At 40.2% G+C, this 18,627-nt stretch overlaps 1 protein-coding gene across 1 annotated transcript in view; it reads right to left on the minus strand.

The window, feature by feature from the left end:
* Positions 1 to 4,078: 4,078 nt before the first annotated feature.
* The window catches only part of LPA (lipoprotein(a)), a 277,581-nt gene continuing 263,032 nt past the window's right edge, over positions 4,079 to 18,627 (minus strand). Inside the window, 4 exon segments of the mRNA XM_063707988.1 lie at positions 4,079 to 4,537; positions 5,077 to 5,258; positions 14,744 to 14,903; positions 16,133 to 16,314. Of these exon segments, the coding sequence (XP_063564058.1) occupies positions 4,185 to 4,537; positions 5,077 to 5,258; positions 14,744 to 14,903; positions 16,133 to 16,314 (877 nt within the window). The 3' untranslated portion in view covers positions 4,079 to 4,184.

Here is an 18,627-nt window from a genome sequence, read left to right on the forward strand (position 1 = left end):
ACAAGTTGATTGGTCAGCAGAAAGTAAAATAGGGGACAAGTCCAAGTGGCTTTTTGTTTTTTCAGAAATACCCATTGTGGGGAAAAGCAAGAGAGATCAGATTGTTGCTGTGTCTGTATAGAAAGAAGTAGACATAGGAGACTCCATTTTGTTATGTACTAAGAAAAATTCCTCTGCCTTGAGATTCTGTTAATCTATAACCTTACCCCCAACCCCCTGCTCTCTGAAACATGTGCTGTGTCAACTCAGAGTTAAATGGATTAAGGGCGGTGCAAGATGTGCTTTGTTAAACAGATGCTTGAAGGCAGCATGCTCCTTAAGAGTCATCACCACTCCCTAATCTCAAGTACCCAGGGACACAAAAACTGCGGAAGGCCGCAGGGACCTCTGCCTAGGAAAGCCAGGTATTGTCCAAGGTTTCTCCCCATGTGATAGTCTGAAATATGGCCTCGTGGGAAGGGAAAGACCTGACCGTCCCCCAGCCCGACACCCGTAAAGGGTCTGTGCTGAGGAGGATTAGTATAAGAGGAAGGCATGCCTCTTGCAGTTGAGACAAGAGGAAGGCATCTGTCTCCTGCCTGTCCCTGGGCAATGGAATGTCTCGGTATAAAACCCGATTGTATGCTCCATCTACTGAGATAGGGAAAAACCGCCTTAGGGCTGGAGGTGGGACCTGCGGGCAGCAATACTGCTTTGTAAAGCATTGAGATGTTTATGTGTATGCATATCTAAAAGCACAGCACTTAATCCTTTACATTGTCTATGATGCAAAGACCTTTGTTCACGTGTTTGTCTGCTGACCCTCTCCCCACTATTGTCTTGTGACCCTGACACAACCCCCTTTTCAAGAAGCACCCATGAATGATCAATAAATACTAAGGGAACTCAGAGGCTGGCGGGATCCTCCATATGCTGAACGCTGGTCCCCCGGGTCCCCTTATTTCTTTCTCTATACTTTGTCTCTGTGTCTTTTTCTTTCCTAAGTCTCTCGTTCCACCTTACGAGAAAGACCCACAGGTGTGTAGGGGCAACCCACCCCTACACCCATGGATTTGTTATCCCAGTTGTTTAAGATCTAATGTCAACTCCACTTACCCTGATCCAAGCCTCATACTCCGAACAAGAGTCTTGGAGCAATGAAGAGGGAACCCAACAAACAGTCTCTAAGCAATGATGCTAATGTGAATCATGAGGAATAATCTTAGGAGAAAGGCCATTTGGGGCTAAAGAGCTGCACTACCCTTCACTGAATTCCTAGGATGGCCATCTGTAGGTTTACAATGTGCACCACATGCTTAGCTGTGCCCTGCTGTTCGTATATTTTTCATACTTCTCAGCTGCGGAAGAGAAAGGCTTTTTATCCGAATGACTGTAAATTTCTTTTTCATGCATCCCATGCTAGACACTGAAGTGCTCAGTGGGACCACCCTGGGGCTGATTAGATCACCTCTAAGTGTGCTCTTTGGGAATTTTACATTTATTTTATTTATGTGTGTGTGGTGGGAGGGGCGGGTGTTTCCCTAACAAATGGGGCCAATTGTAGGGCAGGTTCAAGATGCCCATGACTAAGGGCAGGCTCTGGTGGAGAGGGCAGCCATCTCCTCCCCAGAAGCATTCAGCTCAAAAGCCATTTTCTGCTTTTTTGTTTGTTTGTTTTGTTTGTTTGTTTTGCAAATCCATATGAAGGAAGCAGTTTCCTTACCAAAACAGAAGGCAACTTACCACAGAGGGGGATATCACAGTAGTCAAAAAGTTTTCTTGGATTCATCGTGTAGCACCAGGGACCATTGATGTCACCATCAGGGTTACGGCAGTACTGAAAACAAGCAGTCATGTAAGCTCCAGCTCACGTGGGGCAAGAGAGGGAGAAGGTGTTCCAAGGCACACATGTTTCACATCTATTCTTAGAAGACATAAGGGAGTGTTTCTTCTTCCTTTCTATTATTATTAAGATACTTTTCGCAAACTTATTTTTTGTATGCTCTAAAGCCATCAGTCATGTGTTCCAGTTCAAAAGAAGCTATGAGGCCACACCCTGACCAAAGGGGTGGTGACCCTGAAGGGTCTTTGGAGAATGGGCCTCTTCTCCAGGAGCCCGACCCAGTGGAGGTCTTAGAGCCAGAGCCCCAGAGAACAGTGGAACATCATTGATGAGCTTTGTCCCTTGGGGGCTCGGGGCTCTTCTACCTGATAAAGCCTGTTAGCTGTTGAGTCAGAAACACTTACTTCCATGCATCGTGCACCCTCCACGGGCGAGACACACAAAGGCAGTGTCATCCTTCCCTTCCTGTGATACTGAGATAGAATAAGAAATGTATATTTGGTATCTGCTCCCCAGTTCCTAACAGAGCTCCTAAATCCCTTGGAGTTTCCTGGGTGAAGGTAGCAGCAATGAAGCAACTCTTGGTGGGTTCCTGGATAGCCTCTGGGGCTGGTTGCCAAGGGAACCAACCATGTGATTTGAGTGTTGGAACCGGTCAGCCCCACCCTCCAACCTCCAGGGAGGGAAGAGGGGCTGAAGTTGAGCTGATCACCAATGGCCAATGATTTAATCAACTGTGCCTCTGTAATGAAGCCTCCACAAAAAACCAACAAGACTGCACTTGGAGAGCTTCTGGGTTGCTGAACCCTTGGGGTACCTGGGGGTGGTGCACTAGAGAGGGCACGGAAGCTCTGAGCTCCTTTCCATGTGTCTTGCCCTGTGCATCTCTTCTGTCTAGTTGTTCACCAGGATCCTTTGTAATATCTTTTACAATAAATGGGTAAATAAAAGTAAAGTGTTCACCTGAGTTCTGTGAGCCACTCCAGGAAAGTAATCAAATCCACGGAGGGTCATGTAGAAAAACAGAATTTGTCCAGTCAGGAGGAGGTACAGGTCACAGCCTGGAACTTGGGATTGGCATCTGCAGTGGGGCGGTCTTGTGGGACTGAGCCTTAACTTGTGGGATCTGACACTGTCTCCAGATAGAGTGTCAGGACTGAGTTACATTGTAGGACACCCAGCTGGTATCTGCTGGAGACTCGCTTGGGGTGTGAGGAGAAATCCCCCCACATCTGGTGTGAGAAGTGTTATGTTACATGGGTGTGAGAGTGGGGGGAACACAGACACTTGGGTTTTCCCTATATCTCAGTCTTCCCTATTCATAGGCCCCAAAGTAAACCATCCCAGAGAATGCAAGAGACTAGGAGAAGTCCCACTGCCCCTTGATGGCCCATGCCAATCTTTTCTAGAAAAATCTGACTCAAGCATCATAAAGGACGTCTTTGACCACTAGAACCTAGAGCAATGGTCCCCAACCTTTTTGGCACCAGAGACTGGTTTCATACAAGGCAATTTTTCTATGGACCCAGGGTGAGGGGGCATTGGTTTCAGGATGATTCAAGAACATTCCATTTACAGTGTACTTTATTTCTATTAAAATTACACTGCAATATATACTGAAATAATTGTGCAACTCACCATAATGTAAAGTCAGTGGGAGGCCTGAGCTCATTTTCCTGCAACTAGATGGTCCCATCTTGGGATGATGGGAGACAGTGACAGATCATCAGGCATTACATTCTCATAAGGAGCATGCAATCTAGATTCCTCACATGTGCAGTTCACAATAGGGTTTGTGCTATGAGAATCTAATGCTGCCGCTGATCTGACAGTTGGCGGAGCTCAGGTGGCTATGAGAGTGATGGGGAGCAGCAGAAAATACAGATGAAGCTTTGCTCGCTTACCTGCTGCTCACCTCCTGCTGTGCAGCCCAGTTCCTAACAGGCCACAGACCAGGACCGGGACCAGTACCAGTACCAGTACCAGTACTGGAGTGGGGACCCCTGGCCTAGAGGACAAGCACTAGAAACGAGAAACAGCACCCAACAATGGAAACAGTAAAGAAATGTCACAAAAGAGAAGAGGCCTGAGAATCCCCACACACGTGGGGCTTTGCTGGCCTGTGCTGCTTACACTTTCCATGCTAAGGCCAATTACGCTTAGCCTTCTGAAGTCTTTCCAGTATTTTCCTCTGCCCATCCTCTGTTTGAAAAGATGTGTCAGCAAAGGGAAAAAGAGTCCAAATCAAAGTGGCTTACATTTTTTTTATTATACTTTAAGTTTCAGGGTCCATGTGCACAACGTGCAGGTTTGTTACATATGTATACATGTGCCATGTTGGTGTGCTGCACCCATTAACTCGTCATTTAACATTAGGTATATCTCCTAATGCTATCCCTCCCCCCTCCCCCCACCCCACAACAGGCCCTGGTGTGTGATGTTCCCCTTCCTGTGTCCATGTGTTTTCGTTCAATTCCCACCTGAGTGAGAACATGCGGTGTTTGGTTTTTTGTCCTTGTGACAGTTTGCTGAGGATGATGGTTTCCAGCTTCATCCATGTCCCTACATTTTTTTCCAGACCTGCCCGTGGACTTGTCCCTGGAGTGAACCTGCTGTGTCTATGGGGCTCCTGGGCAGTCCATTCTTGGCGTGGCGTCCCAGTAACAGTGGTTGCCTTCTTGCCCCGGTATCCTTTCCCATTCCCAAACATAGAGTCTGTAGAAAAAAAAAACGAAAACAAAAACAAAAAAACAGATGATATGGACAGCCACATAGACCCAGGACAATATGGAATCAATGCAGTCATGTCAGGTTTCTCTAGGACGACAGAATCAGGGGCCACATTAGTCAGAAGCCACTGCTGAAGACTGCCATGAACACTTTTAAGAAATTACTGGAAATGTTTATTGGCTTGGAAAGAATCACACAGTTGACAGCATGTTAGAATAGGAATTTGACTGGGACACTGAAATAACCTATTTTAGAACAATGTGAGTGGTTAAGTTGAGCACCCTGGAGGTTTTGCGCCAGTCCTAAAGTCACTACACTCGCAAGTTGTGCCAAAAATCACAGCTCTGGCTTTCCCAGGGACAGCACTGAGACTTCCTCGGTCATGGCAGACCCTCAACCAACACTCGAGCTCCCGTGCAGCACTAAAGGCTTCTGCATCAGTGTGGTTTTTCATGTCTTTTCATCCCGTTGTCCAAGCACATAGAGAGGTATGTGCTAGGTAAGGTAAGACACAGACTTCTTACCTTGTTCGGAAGGAGCCTCTAGGCTTGGAACCTGGATGACAGTCGGAGGAGCGACCACAGTCCCTTCTGTGTCTGAGCATCGCGTCAGGTTGCAGTACTCCCACCTGACGCTGGGGTCCGTGGTAAAACACCAAGGGCCTGTATCCGCATCTGGATTCCTGCAGTAGTTCATTGTCAAGCCACTGGAAATTCCAAAGCAATACAGGTTACAGGAGGGGGAAGAACATTCAGGGGCACCCAGCACCCTCTACATTTTGTTCTAACGAAGTCTTAACAAGTGACTTTGAAATATTCCCATTAAGGGTACCATACAATTACTACAACACAAAAGGTCCTCAATTTCTTTTCTATTCTTTTCTTTTCTTTTTTTTATTTTTATTTTTATTTTTGAGACAGAGTTTTGCTCTGGTTGTCCAGGCTGGAGTGCAATGGCACGATCTCGGCTCACTGCAACCTCCGCCTCCTGGGTTCAAGCGATTCTGCTGCCTCAGCCTCCCAAGTAGCTGGGATTACAGGCATGCGCCACCATGCCTGGCTAATTTTATATTTTCAGTAGAGACGGGGTTTCTCCATGTTGGTCAGCCTGGTCTCGAACTACCAACCTCAGGTGATCGCTTGCCTCGGCCTCCCAAAATGCTGGGATTACAGGCGTGAGCCACTGCTCCCGGCTGGGTCCTCAATTTCTAACCCCCTGCATACCCTTAAAAGATAGATTCTAATTTTTATTTTAAAATATCAAAAGTAGTATATGCTTGTATTAGTCCGCTCTCACATTGCTATGAGGAAATACCTGAGACAGACTGGGTAACTTACAAAGAAAAATGTTTTAATTGACTCACAGTTCCACATTGCTGGGGTGGCAATTTACAATTTACAATTACAATCTGGAAATTTACAATCATGGCAGAAGGCAAGGGAAAAGCAGGCACCTTCTTCACAGGCGGCAGGACAGAGTAAGTGGAAGCAGGGGAAATGCCAGACACTTACAAAACCATCAGACCTCAGGAGACTCTCTCACTGTCATGAGAACAGCCTAGGAGAAACTGCCCCCATGATCCAATCACCTCCACCTGGTCCTGCCCTTGACACATGGGGATTATCAGGATTATAGAGATTACAAGTCAAGATGAGATTTTGGGTGGGGACATAGCCAAACCCTATCAATGCTCCATATAAAAACTGAGATCATATATAAATGTGCTTAAGAAAGGACCAGAATACCCTCCTTCTACTTTCTGCCAAACACATACCTCTGGAGGAACTGGTATAGATTTTGAAGTGTGTCTTATAGATTTTTTATGCACATACAAATACATCTATGTCTCTCTAGCTCTCTGTATCTCTCTCTATAGGATTGTATATTAATATGTGAGTTGGAACTAACATATATTTCTCCAAGGAGGAAATGCCATCCAAGATGATATTCCCAGGCCAGCCCCCTTACTCTCTGTACTCGTTGTGTAGCTAAAAGGCTCTGCATTTACAATGAAAAACAACCATGAAAATAGTATTACTGTCAATACCATTTCAGGTGGGTCAAGTGGGTTTGAGTCTACAAGACTTATAAAAGCTGACCTGGAAGACTAGGTCCCAGGCAGGATGCTGTTTCTCTAGGATGGGTTCCTGGGCAGGACCTCCTCTCCTGCTCTCAGTCCATCCTCTACTGGCCACAGCCACTCCGGGACTGACAGAAGGGGGATGAGATGAAGGAACAGTGGGACCCAAGGCATAAAGGGAGACGGCTGGCTAGACTATGGGATCTGAAGAGGTCAATCCACTATGGAGGAGTCAGAAAAAAAATTGAATAAGAGGCACAGCAGGTGAGGACCCCAGGGTTGGGGGCATCTTGGAGAATGTGCTCCCCTTCGTTCCTCCCAGGAATGTTGCTTCAACCTCTCAGAATCCTCACATTCATGGCCTGTGGCTGTCTGAGAAAACTTGAAATGTATTATGTACCATGGGAATGCAAAACTATCTCTGTAGAGACTCTACACATGTGACCCAGTCTCAAGCCCAGACTCCCAGCTACAGGAGGATGGCTCTCCAAGCAACTGGATGTGTTAGCAAGTGTGGTATTCGAAGGAGATTTTTTAATCTATTTTCAACTGAGGTACACTTTCATGTATAGTCAAATGCACAGATCTTAGATGTAGTTTGATGAATTTTGATGAACATGTACACTTGTGTAACTCGCAAATTACGATCATGATACAGAACATTTACCGGTATAGATTTTGAAGTGTGTCTTATAGATTTTGTTTTATAGAAACGACTTTTGTTTTACTGCAAAATCAATCTCTGCTAATTTCTTCCCATGGCCAGAGGCAAATGATACTGGTTTCCTTCAAGAGAAATTATTTTTGCCTTTCTGGAACCTTATATCAATGGACTCATATATAATGTTCATTTGTGTTATCTGACATCTTTCCTTAATGTAATATTTTTGAGCTTCATCCATGCTATTTGAGAGTATCATTAATGTGCTCCCTTTTATTGCTGAATAGTATGCCATTGTATGAATAGATCACAAATTATTTATTCATTTTCTTATCGATTGACATTGTAGTTGCCTACAGTTTGGGGTATAAAAAATAAAGCTGCTATGAATATTCTTGTAGATCTCTTTGTGGAATTATGTTTTCATTTCTGTTGGGTAAATATTCAGGAATAGAATTGCAGATTTGTAGAGTAGATGTGTCTTTATTGAACTTTTGGAGAAATCATCAGACTGATTTCCAAAGTGGTTTTATCATTTTGCACTTCCACCAACATACGAGACAGTTGCATATCCTTGCTCTACATCAGTGACATCAGTTACTGTGGTGTCTTCTTAATAATATCCATGTCCACTGGGTGTTTGGTGACATCTCATGATGGTTATAATTCTTTATTTTTCATGGCTGAGATATTGGACATTTTTTCAAGTGCTTATTGGCTTTGTGTATATCCATCCCCGAGAAATGCCTATTCATTCTGTTGCCTTTTTTGATTAAGTTGTTTGCCCCCTGTTTAGCAAGTGGGAGAAATGTTTCTATACTCTGGACACAAGCCATTTGTCAGATAGATAGAAAGAGAGCATTTTTCTTCTCATGTGTTATTTGCCTATTTATTTTCTTAAAAATGACTTTTGGTGGGCGTGAGTTTTCATTTTATGAAAGCCCACATCATAATTTGTTTTCTTTTATAGTTAGTGTTAATGACTCCTCTGTCAAAAAAAATTGCCTTCTCCAAGGTTGTGAAGATTTTATATTTTCTCTTGGAACTTTCATATTTCAGTTTCAGTTTTAGCTCTGACACTTAGGTGGAAGAGATATCTCAAATTAATTTGAGATGAAAAGTAAAAGTCAAGGTCTGTTTTTGTTTTCTATCATGGATATCCAAATGATTCAGAATGATTTTTGTAAAAGATTTTTGTCTCCATTTAATTGCTTTGCCATCTATATAGAAAATCAATTGACCATATGTAAGTGGGTCTGGTGCTGGACCATCCCTTTTTAGTTTTGCATACTTTTTTGCCAATAACGCATATCTTTTTATTTTTTGAGATAGGGTCTCATTCTGTCATCCAGGCTAGAATGTCGTGGCATGATCAAGGTTCACTCATGCCTAGACCTCCTGGGTCAAGTGATCCTCTCCCTTCAGTGTCCTGAGTGGCTGGAACTACAGGTGTGAGTCATCACACCCATCTAATTGTTCATTTTGTTTGTGGAGAGAGGGTCTTGCTCTGTTGCTGAGGCTGGTCTCGAACACCTGGGCTAAAGCCATCCTCCTGCCTCAGCCTCCCAAAGTGTTGGGGTTACAAGCATGAGCCAAGGGTCCTGGCCAATACCATGTCTTGATTCTTGTACCTTTATAAGTCTTTATATTAAGGTATGTAAGTCCTCCACATTTTTTCCAAAAAAGGACTGCAGCAATAGTGTTTGGGTGAGAGTTTAATCCAAAGATCAATTTGATGAGAAGTGATATTGAGCCTTTCAATCTATAAGCATGGTGTATCTTTATTTAGATCTTTTAATTCTTTCCTTGACAACGTTTTCTAGTGCAAGCTGTATAGTCCTTGTGCATAGTTTGTTAAATTTATCATTAAATATTTTTTGGTTTTGATACTATTGTCAGTGATATTGCTTTAAAACATTTATTTTTCCAAATGATCATAGAAAGTATACAGAATACCAATTAACTTTTATACACAGAGCATGTATATATTTTTTAGGACTGTCTGCATCCATTAATCAAGTTTTCCTTCTGGTTTTTCATTCTTTCTTTTTGTTTTCATTTTTGGGTCTTGGTGCAAAGGCTGGGACCATTGTAGTCAAATGCTGATGAGAAGTATTGAGAGCAAACATCTTTCTTATTCCTAATCTTAAAAAACATTAATATTTCACCATTAACATGATGTTTGATGGGGGTTTTACACAGATGCCCTTTATGAGGTTAAAGGAGTACCATTCTGTTTCTAGTTTGCTGAGACATTTTATTATGAAAGAGTGTTGAATTTTCTCATATTTCCTTCTGCATCTATGGATATCATGCGATTTATCACTTTTATTCTGTTATTACGTTGGATTACATTGTTTGTTTTGCAAATGTTAAATCAACCTTGCATTCTCAAAGGGAAGCTCCAGTTTTTTTGTGATATTCATCACATTAATGATAAAAATACATTTTAATATTGCTGGATTTAATACCCCAATATTTTATTGTCTTTTTGTGTTTATTCACTATAGACAGTATTCTGCAGTTTTTTTTTCAATATCCTGTGTACTTTTTTGTAACTGGGTTTTTTCGTGCTCACAAATTGAGTTAAGAAGTATTCTCTTCATCTCTATTTTCTGTAACATACTGTGAAAAATCGGAATTATTTCTTCCATAAAGAACAAAATTTCTAATGAAGCCATCTGGGCCTAGAGATTTCTCTGTGGAAGTGTTTTGATTTTTTAAAATATGTATTATTAAGGAATATAAACATACGTAGTCTTGAATAGGTATCACACTGTTTAGCAATTCAATTTATTCAGTGTCTGACCTGCATATTTGTTTTCTTCCTAAGGAATCAGTCCACATTATCTAAGGTATTGGATTTGTTAACGTAAGTTGTTCTGAGTATTTTCTTATTATCTTTAATACCTGTAGCATTCTGTAGTGATAACTCCTCTTCTCTTTTATTCCTGATGGTAGTGGTTGTGCTCCCTCCTTTGTTTGTCATCAGTTTAGCCAGAGGTTTATCAATTGTAAGGATATTTTCAAGGAACCAACTTTCTGTTGCACAGATTTACTCAATTGTTTATTATTTTTACATTGAATTTCATTTTTTTAATCATTTCCTTTCTTTCACTTACCTTGGGTCTTATTTGCTTTTTATATATGGCTAGATCCAATACCTCAATATTTTATTAAGTATTTTTGTGTTTATGTTTACTATAGACAGTATTCTTCTCTAGATTTTTAAATTGCTTTCTTAGATGAACAATTCCCAATGTTTTTATTTTTAGGATCACTCTGCATTCTTAAAAAGTATTGGGGATCCCAAAGAGCTTTAGTTTTTGTAATATATACAAATATGCAAATATGTTGTTGCAATCGAAACCGAAACAGAGAATTTTTTGAACCACAATATAGACAATCATACATTTTCCTAGCCATTAGAGAGATGATTCCACTACACATTATGTAGCTGCTGGAAAGTTTCACTGTACCTTTGTCAGAAAATGAAAGTGAAAAGGGCCAATAAAAAACGTTTCTTAATTAAAAATATTTTATCTCCCTAGATTCTCCGAGGGGATCTCATAAGTCCCCAAGTTTCTGCTTTGAGAATTGCTATCTCAAATCATTGATTTTTACATGTTTCTATTGTCTACTAAGAGCATTTAAAGTTGTAAATGTATAAAGACATTAACTGTTTCCCACAAGTTTGAGTATATTGAATTATTATAATTATTATTATTATTATTATTCAGGTCAAAACTTTTCCAAGTTCCTTGGAGATTTCTTCTTTGACTCATGGAACGTTTAGAAATGTGTTGTTTTATTACCAAATATTCAGCAATTTCCCAATGTTTTGGTTATTTGTATCTTATTTCTTTCTGTTGTGTTCAGAAAACATACTATGTATCAATGTAATTCTTGAAAATTTATTGAAACTTTTGTAAGGCCACATATATGGTATACCTTGATGCATGTTCCATGCACATTTGAATGTGTATTTTGTAGTTTGGCATAGTATTAAATAGGTAGATGTTTTACTTTAAATCTTATATGTTTTTTCTGATTTTGTATGAATGTGTTCTTTTACATTTTGTTTTTGGAAGATTTATAACAATAGTAAGAGAAAAATGAAGAAATTTCCATCTCTAATTGTGGACTTATCTATTTCTCTCTTTAGTTCTGTCAAGAACTAAGTTTTAAAGTTTTGCTTCATATTTCACAATTGCTGTTATTAGGTGCAACACACTGAGCATTGTTATGTCTTCGTGACTGGACCCTTTTTCTTATGAAGTGTCCTTTTTGTTTTTGTATTATTTCTTGTCCTGAAATCAACTTTGTCTGTTATAAATATTACCACTCCAGTTTATTTATGATTCAGGTTTTCATGGTATATATCATTTTTCATATTTTGCTGTTTATAGGTCTTTACACTGAAAGGGCATTTATTGTAAAAAGAACACAATTAGGCTGCAGTTTTTATTCAATTTACAGTCTCTGCCTTTTATTTGTAGTGTTTAATCATTTTATATTTAATATACTCATAAGGTGGTTCAGTTTATATCTACCACAATGCCATGAATTTTCTGTGTACAGCATATCATTTTTATCCTTTATTCCTCCTTTGCTTCCTTCTTTTGGACAAGTGAACTATTCCCCTTATTATCCATTCCTCTCAGTTTAAGTTTTTGTGGTTTTCCTAGGAGTTATGATATCCCACCTTAAACTATCACATTCAACCGTGTATTAATATTACATAACTTCATGGGTAATGCAAAAAGCTTATAACAGTATATTTCCATTTATCTTCTACATTATTTATGCCACTTTTTAAAAATAAATTTTACTTTTACATATGTTACAACAACAATATATTCTTATTAATTCACATCACAAATTGTCCTTTAAATTAAAAAAAAGTACTTTATATTGACATTGACATTTGCCATTTCCAGGGCTGTTCATTGCTTAGTATGGATTAAAGTTTCCATCTGGTATTATTTTTCTTCTACCTAATTGGCTTTCTTTAACATCTTTTATTACAGAAGCCTGCTGTGGAAACATTCTTTTGGTTTTTGGTTGTTTCCTCTGGAGGTGGCAGAATACCTATTTACATCACATTTATTTTCAAGGTTTTTTTTTTTTTTTTTTTTCTGGACATGTCGTCCTAGGTTGATCTGGTTTTTTTTTCTTTTTAATCACTTTAAAGACGTTATTTCATTGTTTCTGAGAAGAAGGCATAAGTCATTTGCATCACTGTTCCTCTATGTAAATCATCATTTTTCCCCTCTAGCTTATAATAAGATTACCCTGGTTATCTTTGATGTTGGACAATTTAACCATGATATACCCAAGTAAATCATAAATTTTTGCTTTTAAGAATTCTATTTCTGATTCATTGAGCTTCTTAACTGTGAGTTTATAATTTTCTTCATATTTGTAAAGTCTTCAGCCGTCATTGCTTTCAGTATTTTTTTCTGTCCCAATATCTCTTTCCTGTTCTTCTGTGACTGTTTGTATGACTTTCATTGCATTATTTTCTAGTTCACTTTCTCTTCCGCAATGTATAAACTCAGAGTAAGACCACCTAGTGAATTTTTTATTAACGACATACTTTTTTGTAGTTCTTTACTTTCCATTTGATTGTTTTATATGTTGCCTTTTTCTTGGTATTCTGCACTTGTTTCTCTTATGTTCATGTTTTCCTTAAACCTTTGAACACAATTATCATATATACACAGTTTGAATTTCTTTGCCAATTCCATTGTCTTTATTATTTGTTGGTCTATTTGTATTGACTGATTTTTCTCCCAGTTATGGTTGCTTTTTTTGCCTATTAAATTTTAAAATTTATGTCACTCATTGTGAATTTAACATTACGGAGTACCATGATCCAGTTACTTACCTCCAGTGATGGTTGAGTTTTCTTTTGTCAGGCAGTTAATTTACTTGGAGATCATTTGGATCCTTTTAGACTTGGTTTTTAAGTTTTGCTAAGGTATTTCTGGAGTAGCCTTTATTCTAAGAAGGCATAAATCCTGCTCCTAAAGTATGACTTTTCTGGGGTCTCTACTGAATGCCCGAGATGTTCAATGAGGTGTCTCTCCTTGGGTTGATCAGAACCCCAGTATCCCCCAGTGCTATGTGAGTTCTGGCATCTCCATTGAGCTCACTGTTCCCCTGAATTTGTCCTTTCCCCAGTAGTATTCTCTCTCCTACTTTGTTTGTAGAATCCCTCCCTGTGCATATGCAGTTTATATTAGACTTGAGGAGACTTCCATGCATATTCCTAGAGCTCCTTTTCTCCACAAATTCTTTCTCATTATTACCTAGCCTAGAAAATCCACATTTTCTTAGCTATCCCAAACTCCAGTCTCTTTCCTCAGTTCAGCAAGACTGCTGTGGTTGGCTTTGGCTCCAACTCCTTGCCCTTCAGTCCAGGGTGGGACTCCAGGAAGAAAGCCAGAGTAGTTATGGAGTTGGGCTCATTCATTTCCTTTTCTAAATTATCTCAGTCCTGTACTGTCTCTTGTCCAACATGTGGAAAGTTTTTTTGTATATCTTTTGTAGTCATTTATGGCAGAAAGCCAGTTTTTGTCAGACCAGGTTTTTTGTCCATGTACCGGCCTGTTTTAATCTGTACATCTGTTTACTTCCTGACTGACTCTCATCTACATTCTTGCTTTTGCTCTTCCTGTCCTGGCAACCCTTATCCCTTCAGAAAACTGGAGCTTAGAACCCAGTGTGTTCACACAGGTGTATATATATAACTATATAACTACATATATACACACACACACACATAGTTATATTATGTGTGTGTGTGTGTGTGTGTGTGTCCTGCAGATTGTATAGCTATATAGCCTGCAGCTGTGCAGACTATAGGGTGATTGGTCATCAGTCAGGGACAGACATGAAAACCTTGCACATTTCCCTAGACCATATATGAATACTGGCCTGTATGAACACATATATGAATACCAACCTATATGAGCACATATATATGAATACTAGTCTGTATGAACACACCTGGTTCTATATATATGCATACACATGCGAATTCTTTACTTGTGACCCATGACAAAAATGGCAAACCCAACCTTCACTTCAGGGAAGGGAGGTTAGAATGATAGAATTGCATGGGTGAAAGAGTGCATTGATCTTTTACGAGCATTGTAGAATGGCACTCTAAGTATTTGATCATTTGATCTCCTGAGCTTTATATTAAAAAGACCTCATCAGCTCCATGTAGCCTTCTGCTTCCATCAGACTATTAGAAAAGATAGCAAGCCTAAAATACCTATTCTCTCAGACTCTTTGATCAAAAGCAAAGTTGTTTGGACACTGCGACACACATTCAGGGTCTAAGGGAAATTTGTCCTAACAAGTTAGTTTGAAGCAAGGCTCTTCTAGGAGGAACTTAAGTTGGCTGTTGCTCCTCTTATAAGTAACATCAAAGACATACTCATTTGGGTAGTTTTCTGGGGTCCTCTGATGCCAGTGTGGTGTCATGGATGACCAAGATTGACATGTCCTTCCTGTGACAGTGGTGGAGAATGTGCCTCGATAACTCTGTCCATTACCATGGTAGCACTGCCGGACCACAGGGGTTTGCTCAGTTGGTGCTGAAAATAGACAAAATCAAGCTGAGTAACTACTAGTATGCAGAAACATGTGAAGCAATTTATGACACAAACAGGACAGTAGTTTCAGAATTATGACTGTTCTCTTCAGAATACTCGCAAGCAGAAGGACATGCTGAAGCAAAAACAATAGATTAATAGCATTCTAACATTTTAATAAGTTCTTAGAAATGTTATATTCAAAACCTGGTGGGGAAAGGACCTATCAATGTGCTTACAATTAGAACTAAGACTCATGTGCAAGCTCTTTTGTGTGGCTCTCTACTGATTGTTCATGAGAACAACAAGGCAGGAAACCAGACGGTGATGGATTAGGCCGTGCAGGCTGTTGGTTGATTGGCTGTCAGTGGGGGACAGACAGGAAAACCTTGCACATTTCCCTAGACCATTGCTCCTGGAAAGCCAAAGCCTTAAGCTTCTGGTGGACGGGGCAGGTCATGTTCCTGCATCTAGTACTTGCAGGCAAAGACACATTGCTTCTTAGAGAAGGTTAGAGACTAAAATCTTATTCCCTTATAGGAGAGACAGGGAATCCTCTTGTTCCAGCACCCTGCATTGCAACAAAGCAGAAGTCTACTACCTTTCCTCTCAACACACACCAAAGATGCACGTTCCACAAGAAGAAGGCGCAAGAACACCAAGAAATTCCTGCCTTCCAAGCATAGGTGTGCAGAGCCTACCTAAGACTAAGATAAGCCAGAGAAATAATGCATTCTGTGGTTATGTAGTGCCAAATAGCCCCAGGATTAGATGGAATAAATGTCATCATATTAGGTTTCTCCAGGATGACAAACTCAGTGGCCACATACCTCAGCAACCGCAATGCAATGATTGCAATGAACACTGCCCATTTTACGAAAGGCCTCACATTTTTCACACTCACTGGTGTGAAAATTGGCACAAATTCGGCCAGACGTTAGAACTGGAATTTTGTCTAGGACACCGAGATAACTCATTTCTTAACAAGATGAGTAGTAAGTCAAGCACCCTGGAGGGTTGCACCCTTCCTAAAGACACCACTGACTAGCATTGCACCAAAAATTACACCTCTTGCTAGAGCAGAGAGGGTGCTGAGGCTTCCTTATGCATGGCATAACCTCAACCAACCATCAAGTTTCTCAGTAGCATGGAAGGCTTCTGCATCTGTCAGATTTTTAAATCTTTTCATCCCAATGTTCAAATGTGTAGATGTCTGGCCACAGACTTCTTACCTGCTTCAGAATGAGCCTCCATGCTTGGAACTGGAACAACAGTGGGAGTCTCTAGGACACCTGATTCTGTTTCTGAGCATTGTGTCAGGTTGCAGTACTCCCACCTCACACACGGATCAGTTGTGTAACACCAGGGTTGTTTCCCAGAATCTGGATTCCTGCAGTAGTTCCTGGTCAGGCCACTGCAAATTCCAGAACAATACAGGTTACAAGAGACGGTAAAAAATTCAGGGGCACCCAGCACTGTCTAAATTTTGTTACAATAAAGTGTTAAAAAGTGACATTTGAATATTCCCATTTTAGGTAAAATGATATTCCCAAGGCAAAAATGGTCCTCAAGTTCTAAAGAACAGTGTAAATTTCCAAGATAGATTATAATGTATATTTTAAAAAATCAAAAATAGTCTATGCTCCATTTAAAAACTGAGATCATGCATAAATGTACACAAGAAAAAAATTAGAGCTGGGTGCGATGGCTCACACCTGTAATCCCAGCACTTTGGGAGGCTGAGGCAGGCAGATCATCTGAGGTCGGGAGTTCGAGACCAACCTGACCAATACGGAGAAGCCCTATCTCTAGTAAAAATACAAAATAAGCTGGGGGTGGTGGTGGGTGCCTGTATTTCCAGCTACTTGGGAGGCTGAGGCAGGAGAATCCCTTGAGCCCAGGAGGCAGAGATTGCAGTGGGCCGAGATCGCACCATTGCACTCCAGCCTGGGCAACACAAGCAAAACTCCATCTCAAAAAAAAAAAAAAAAAAGGAAAAAGAAAATATCAGAATATGTTTCTCCTTCTGCCAACTGCATTCCTCCAGAAAACTGATGTGGATTTTTTAAGTGTGCATCTTAGATTTTATTAATGCACATAAAAATATATAATATATTGATATCTGTCTACTTTATATCCTTCTCTAGGACTCTACAGTAACATGTAAATTGGAATCAAAATATATTTCTTCAGGGAAGAAATGGCATCCAACATGACACCATCCCAGGCCAGCCCCCTTACTCTATGTATTCGCAGTGTAGCTAAATGGCTATACATTTACAGTAAAAAACAATTGTGAAAACAGTATTAGTGTAAACATCATATCAGGTAGATCAAGTGGGTTTACGTCTATAAGCCTTATCAAAGCTTCCGTGGAAAAAGAGCTCCCAGGCAGGATGCCATTTCTCTAGCATGGGTTCCTGGGCAGGACCTCCTCTCCTGCTCTCAGTCCACCCTCTGCTGGAAACAGCCACTGAGGGACTGAGGGGATGAAGGGTGAGTTGAAACGGATGCATGGCATAAAGGGAGATGGCTAGGGAGACTATGAGATATGAAGAGGTCGGACAGCTGCAGAGGAGTCAGAAAACAATGGAGTAAGAGGCAAAGGTGGTGAGTAACCCGCGGTGGGTGTATCTTGGAGCATTTGCTCCCCCTTATGAATCCCAGGAACATTGCTCCAACCTCTCAGTATTCTCGCATTCATGACCTGTGGCTGTCTGTGAAAACGGGAAATGTATTATGTGCCATGGGGATCCAACACTGTCTCTCTAGAGACTACACATGTGACCTAGTCTCAAGCACAGACCCTCCATTCAAGAAGCTTGTTCTCTGAGCATCTGGATGTGCTCAGAGCCGAGCAGTTGACTTATTTTTCTTCCTTGGCTGCCCTCTTTTTGACATATGGAATATTCTTGTCATAGAATATACCTCAGTGTTCACAATTTTGTGATTACTCTAGAATTTGCAATATCTCTTTGAACCCAAATATTTCAAACTTTTATTAATATTATGTACCATCATAGGTAAGGCAAGAAACTTACAATGGTATAATTCTTTATTCCCTACACAATTTATGCTACATTTTCAAATTTTTACTTCAAATATGCTAAAATAATACACATTGCTGTCATTTTGCTTCAAGCAGTCAAATATAATTTAAGGCAATTAAGAAATTTGATCAAGAAAATATTTTTGCATTTACATCTACATTTGCCATTTGCTGGGTTCTTCAATACGTGGGATGCAGAAAGTTCCCACCTTGTACTATTCTTCTTGTACGTAATTCCCTTTGGGCCACATCTTTTGTGACATAAGCCTGCTGATTCCAAATTCTCATAGCTTTCGGATTTCTTGTTTGGGGGGTGCACAAAATGCAATTATACAACATTGATGATCTTCAAGGCAGTGTATAGCTGGATGTAGGGATGTAGCATTCTCGGTTGATCTCTTCTTTTCCCTGTTTATCATTTTAATGATATTCCTTTGCCTGCAGTTTGCCATGTTTCTGATGAGAACACATTAGCCATTTGTATCACTGTTCCTCTAGCAAGACACAGCTCTTTTTCCTACGGTTTCTCACAAGATATTTCTTGATACTATATCTTTGTCTTCTGAGACTCAAACTGTGATGTACCAAAGTGCTTCATACAGTTTTCTTTTTGAAAATTCCCTATCTGATCCACTGAGCCTAATGAATCTGTAATTATTTAACGTTCTACATATTAGG

The sequence above is a fragment of the Gorilla gorilla genome, chromosome 5 (assembly GCF_029281585.2).
Source record: "Gorilla gorilla gorilla isolate KB3781 chromosome 5, NHGRI_mGorGor1-v2.1_pri, whole genome shotgun sequence".
NCBI lineage: Eukaryota > Metazoa > Chordata > Mammalia > Primates > Hominidae > Gorilla > Gorilla gorilla.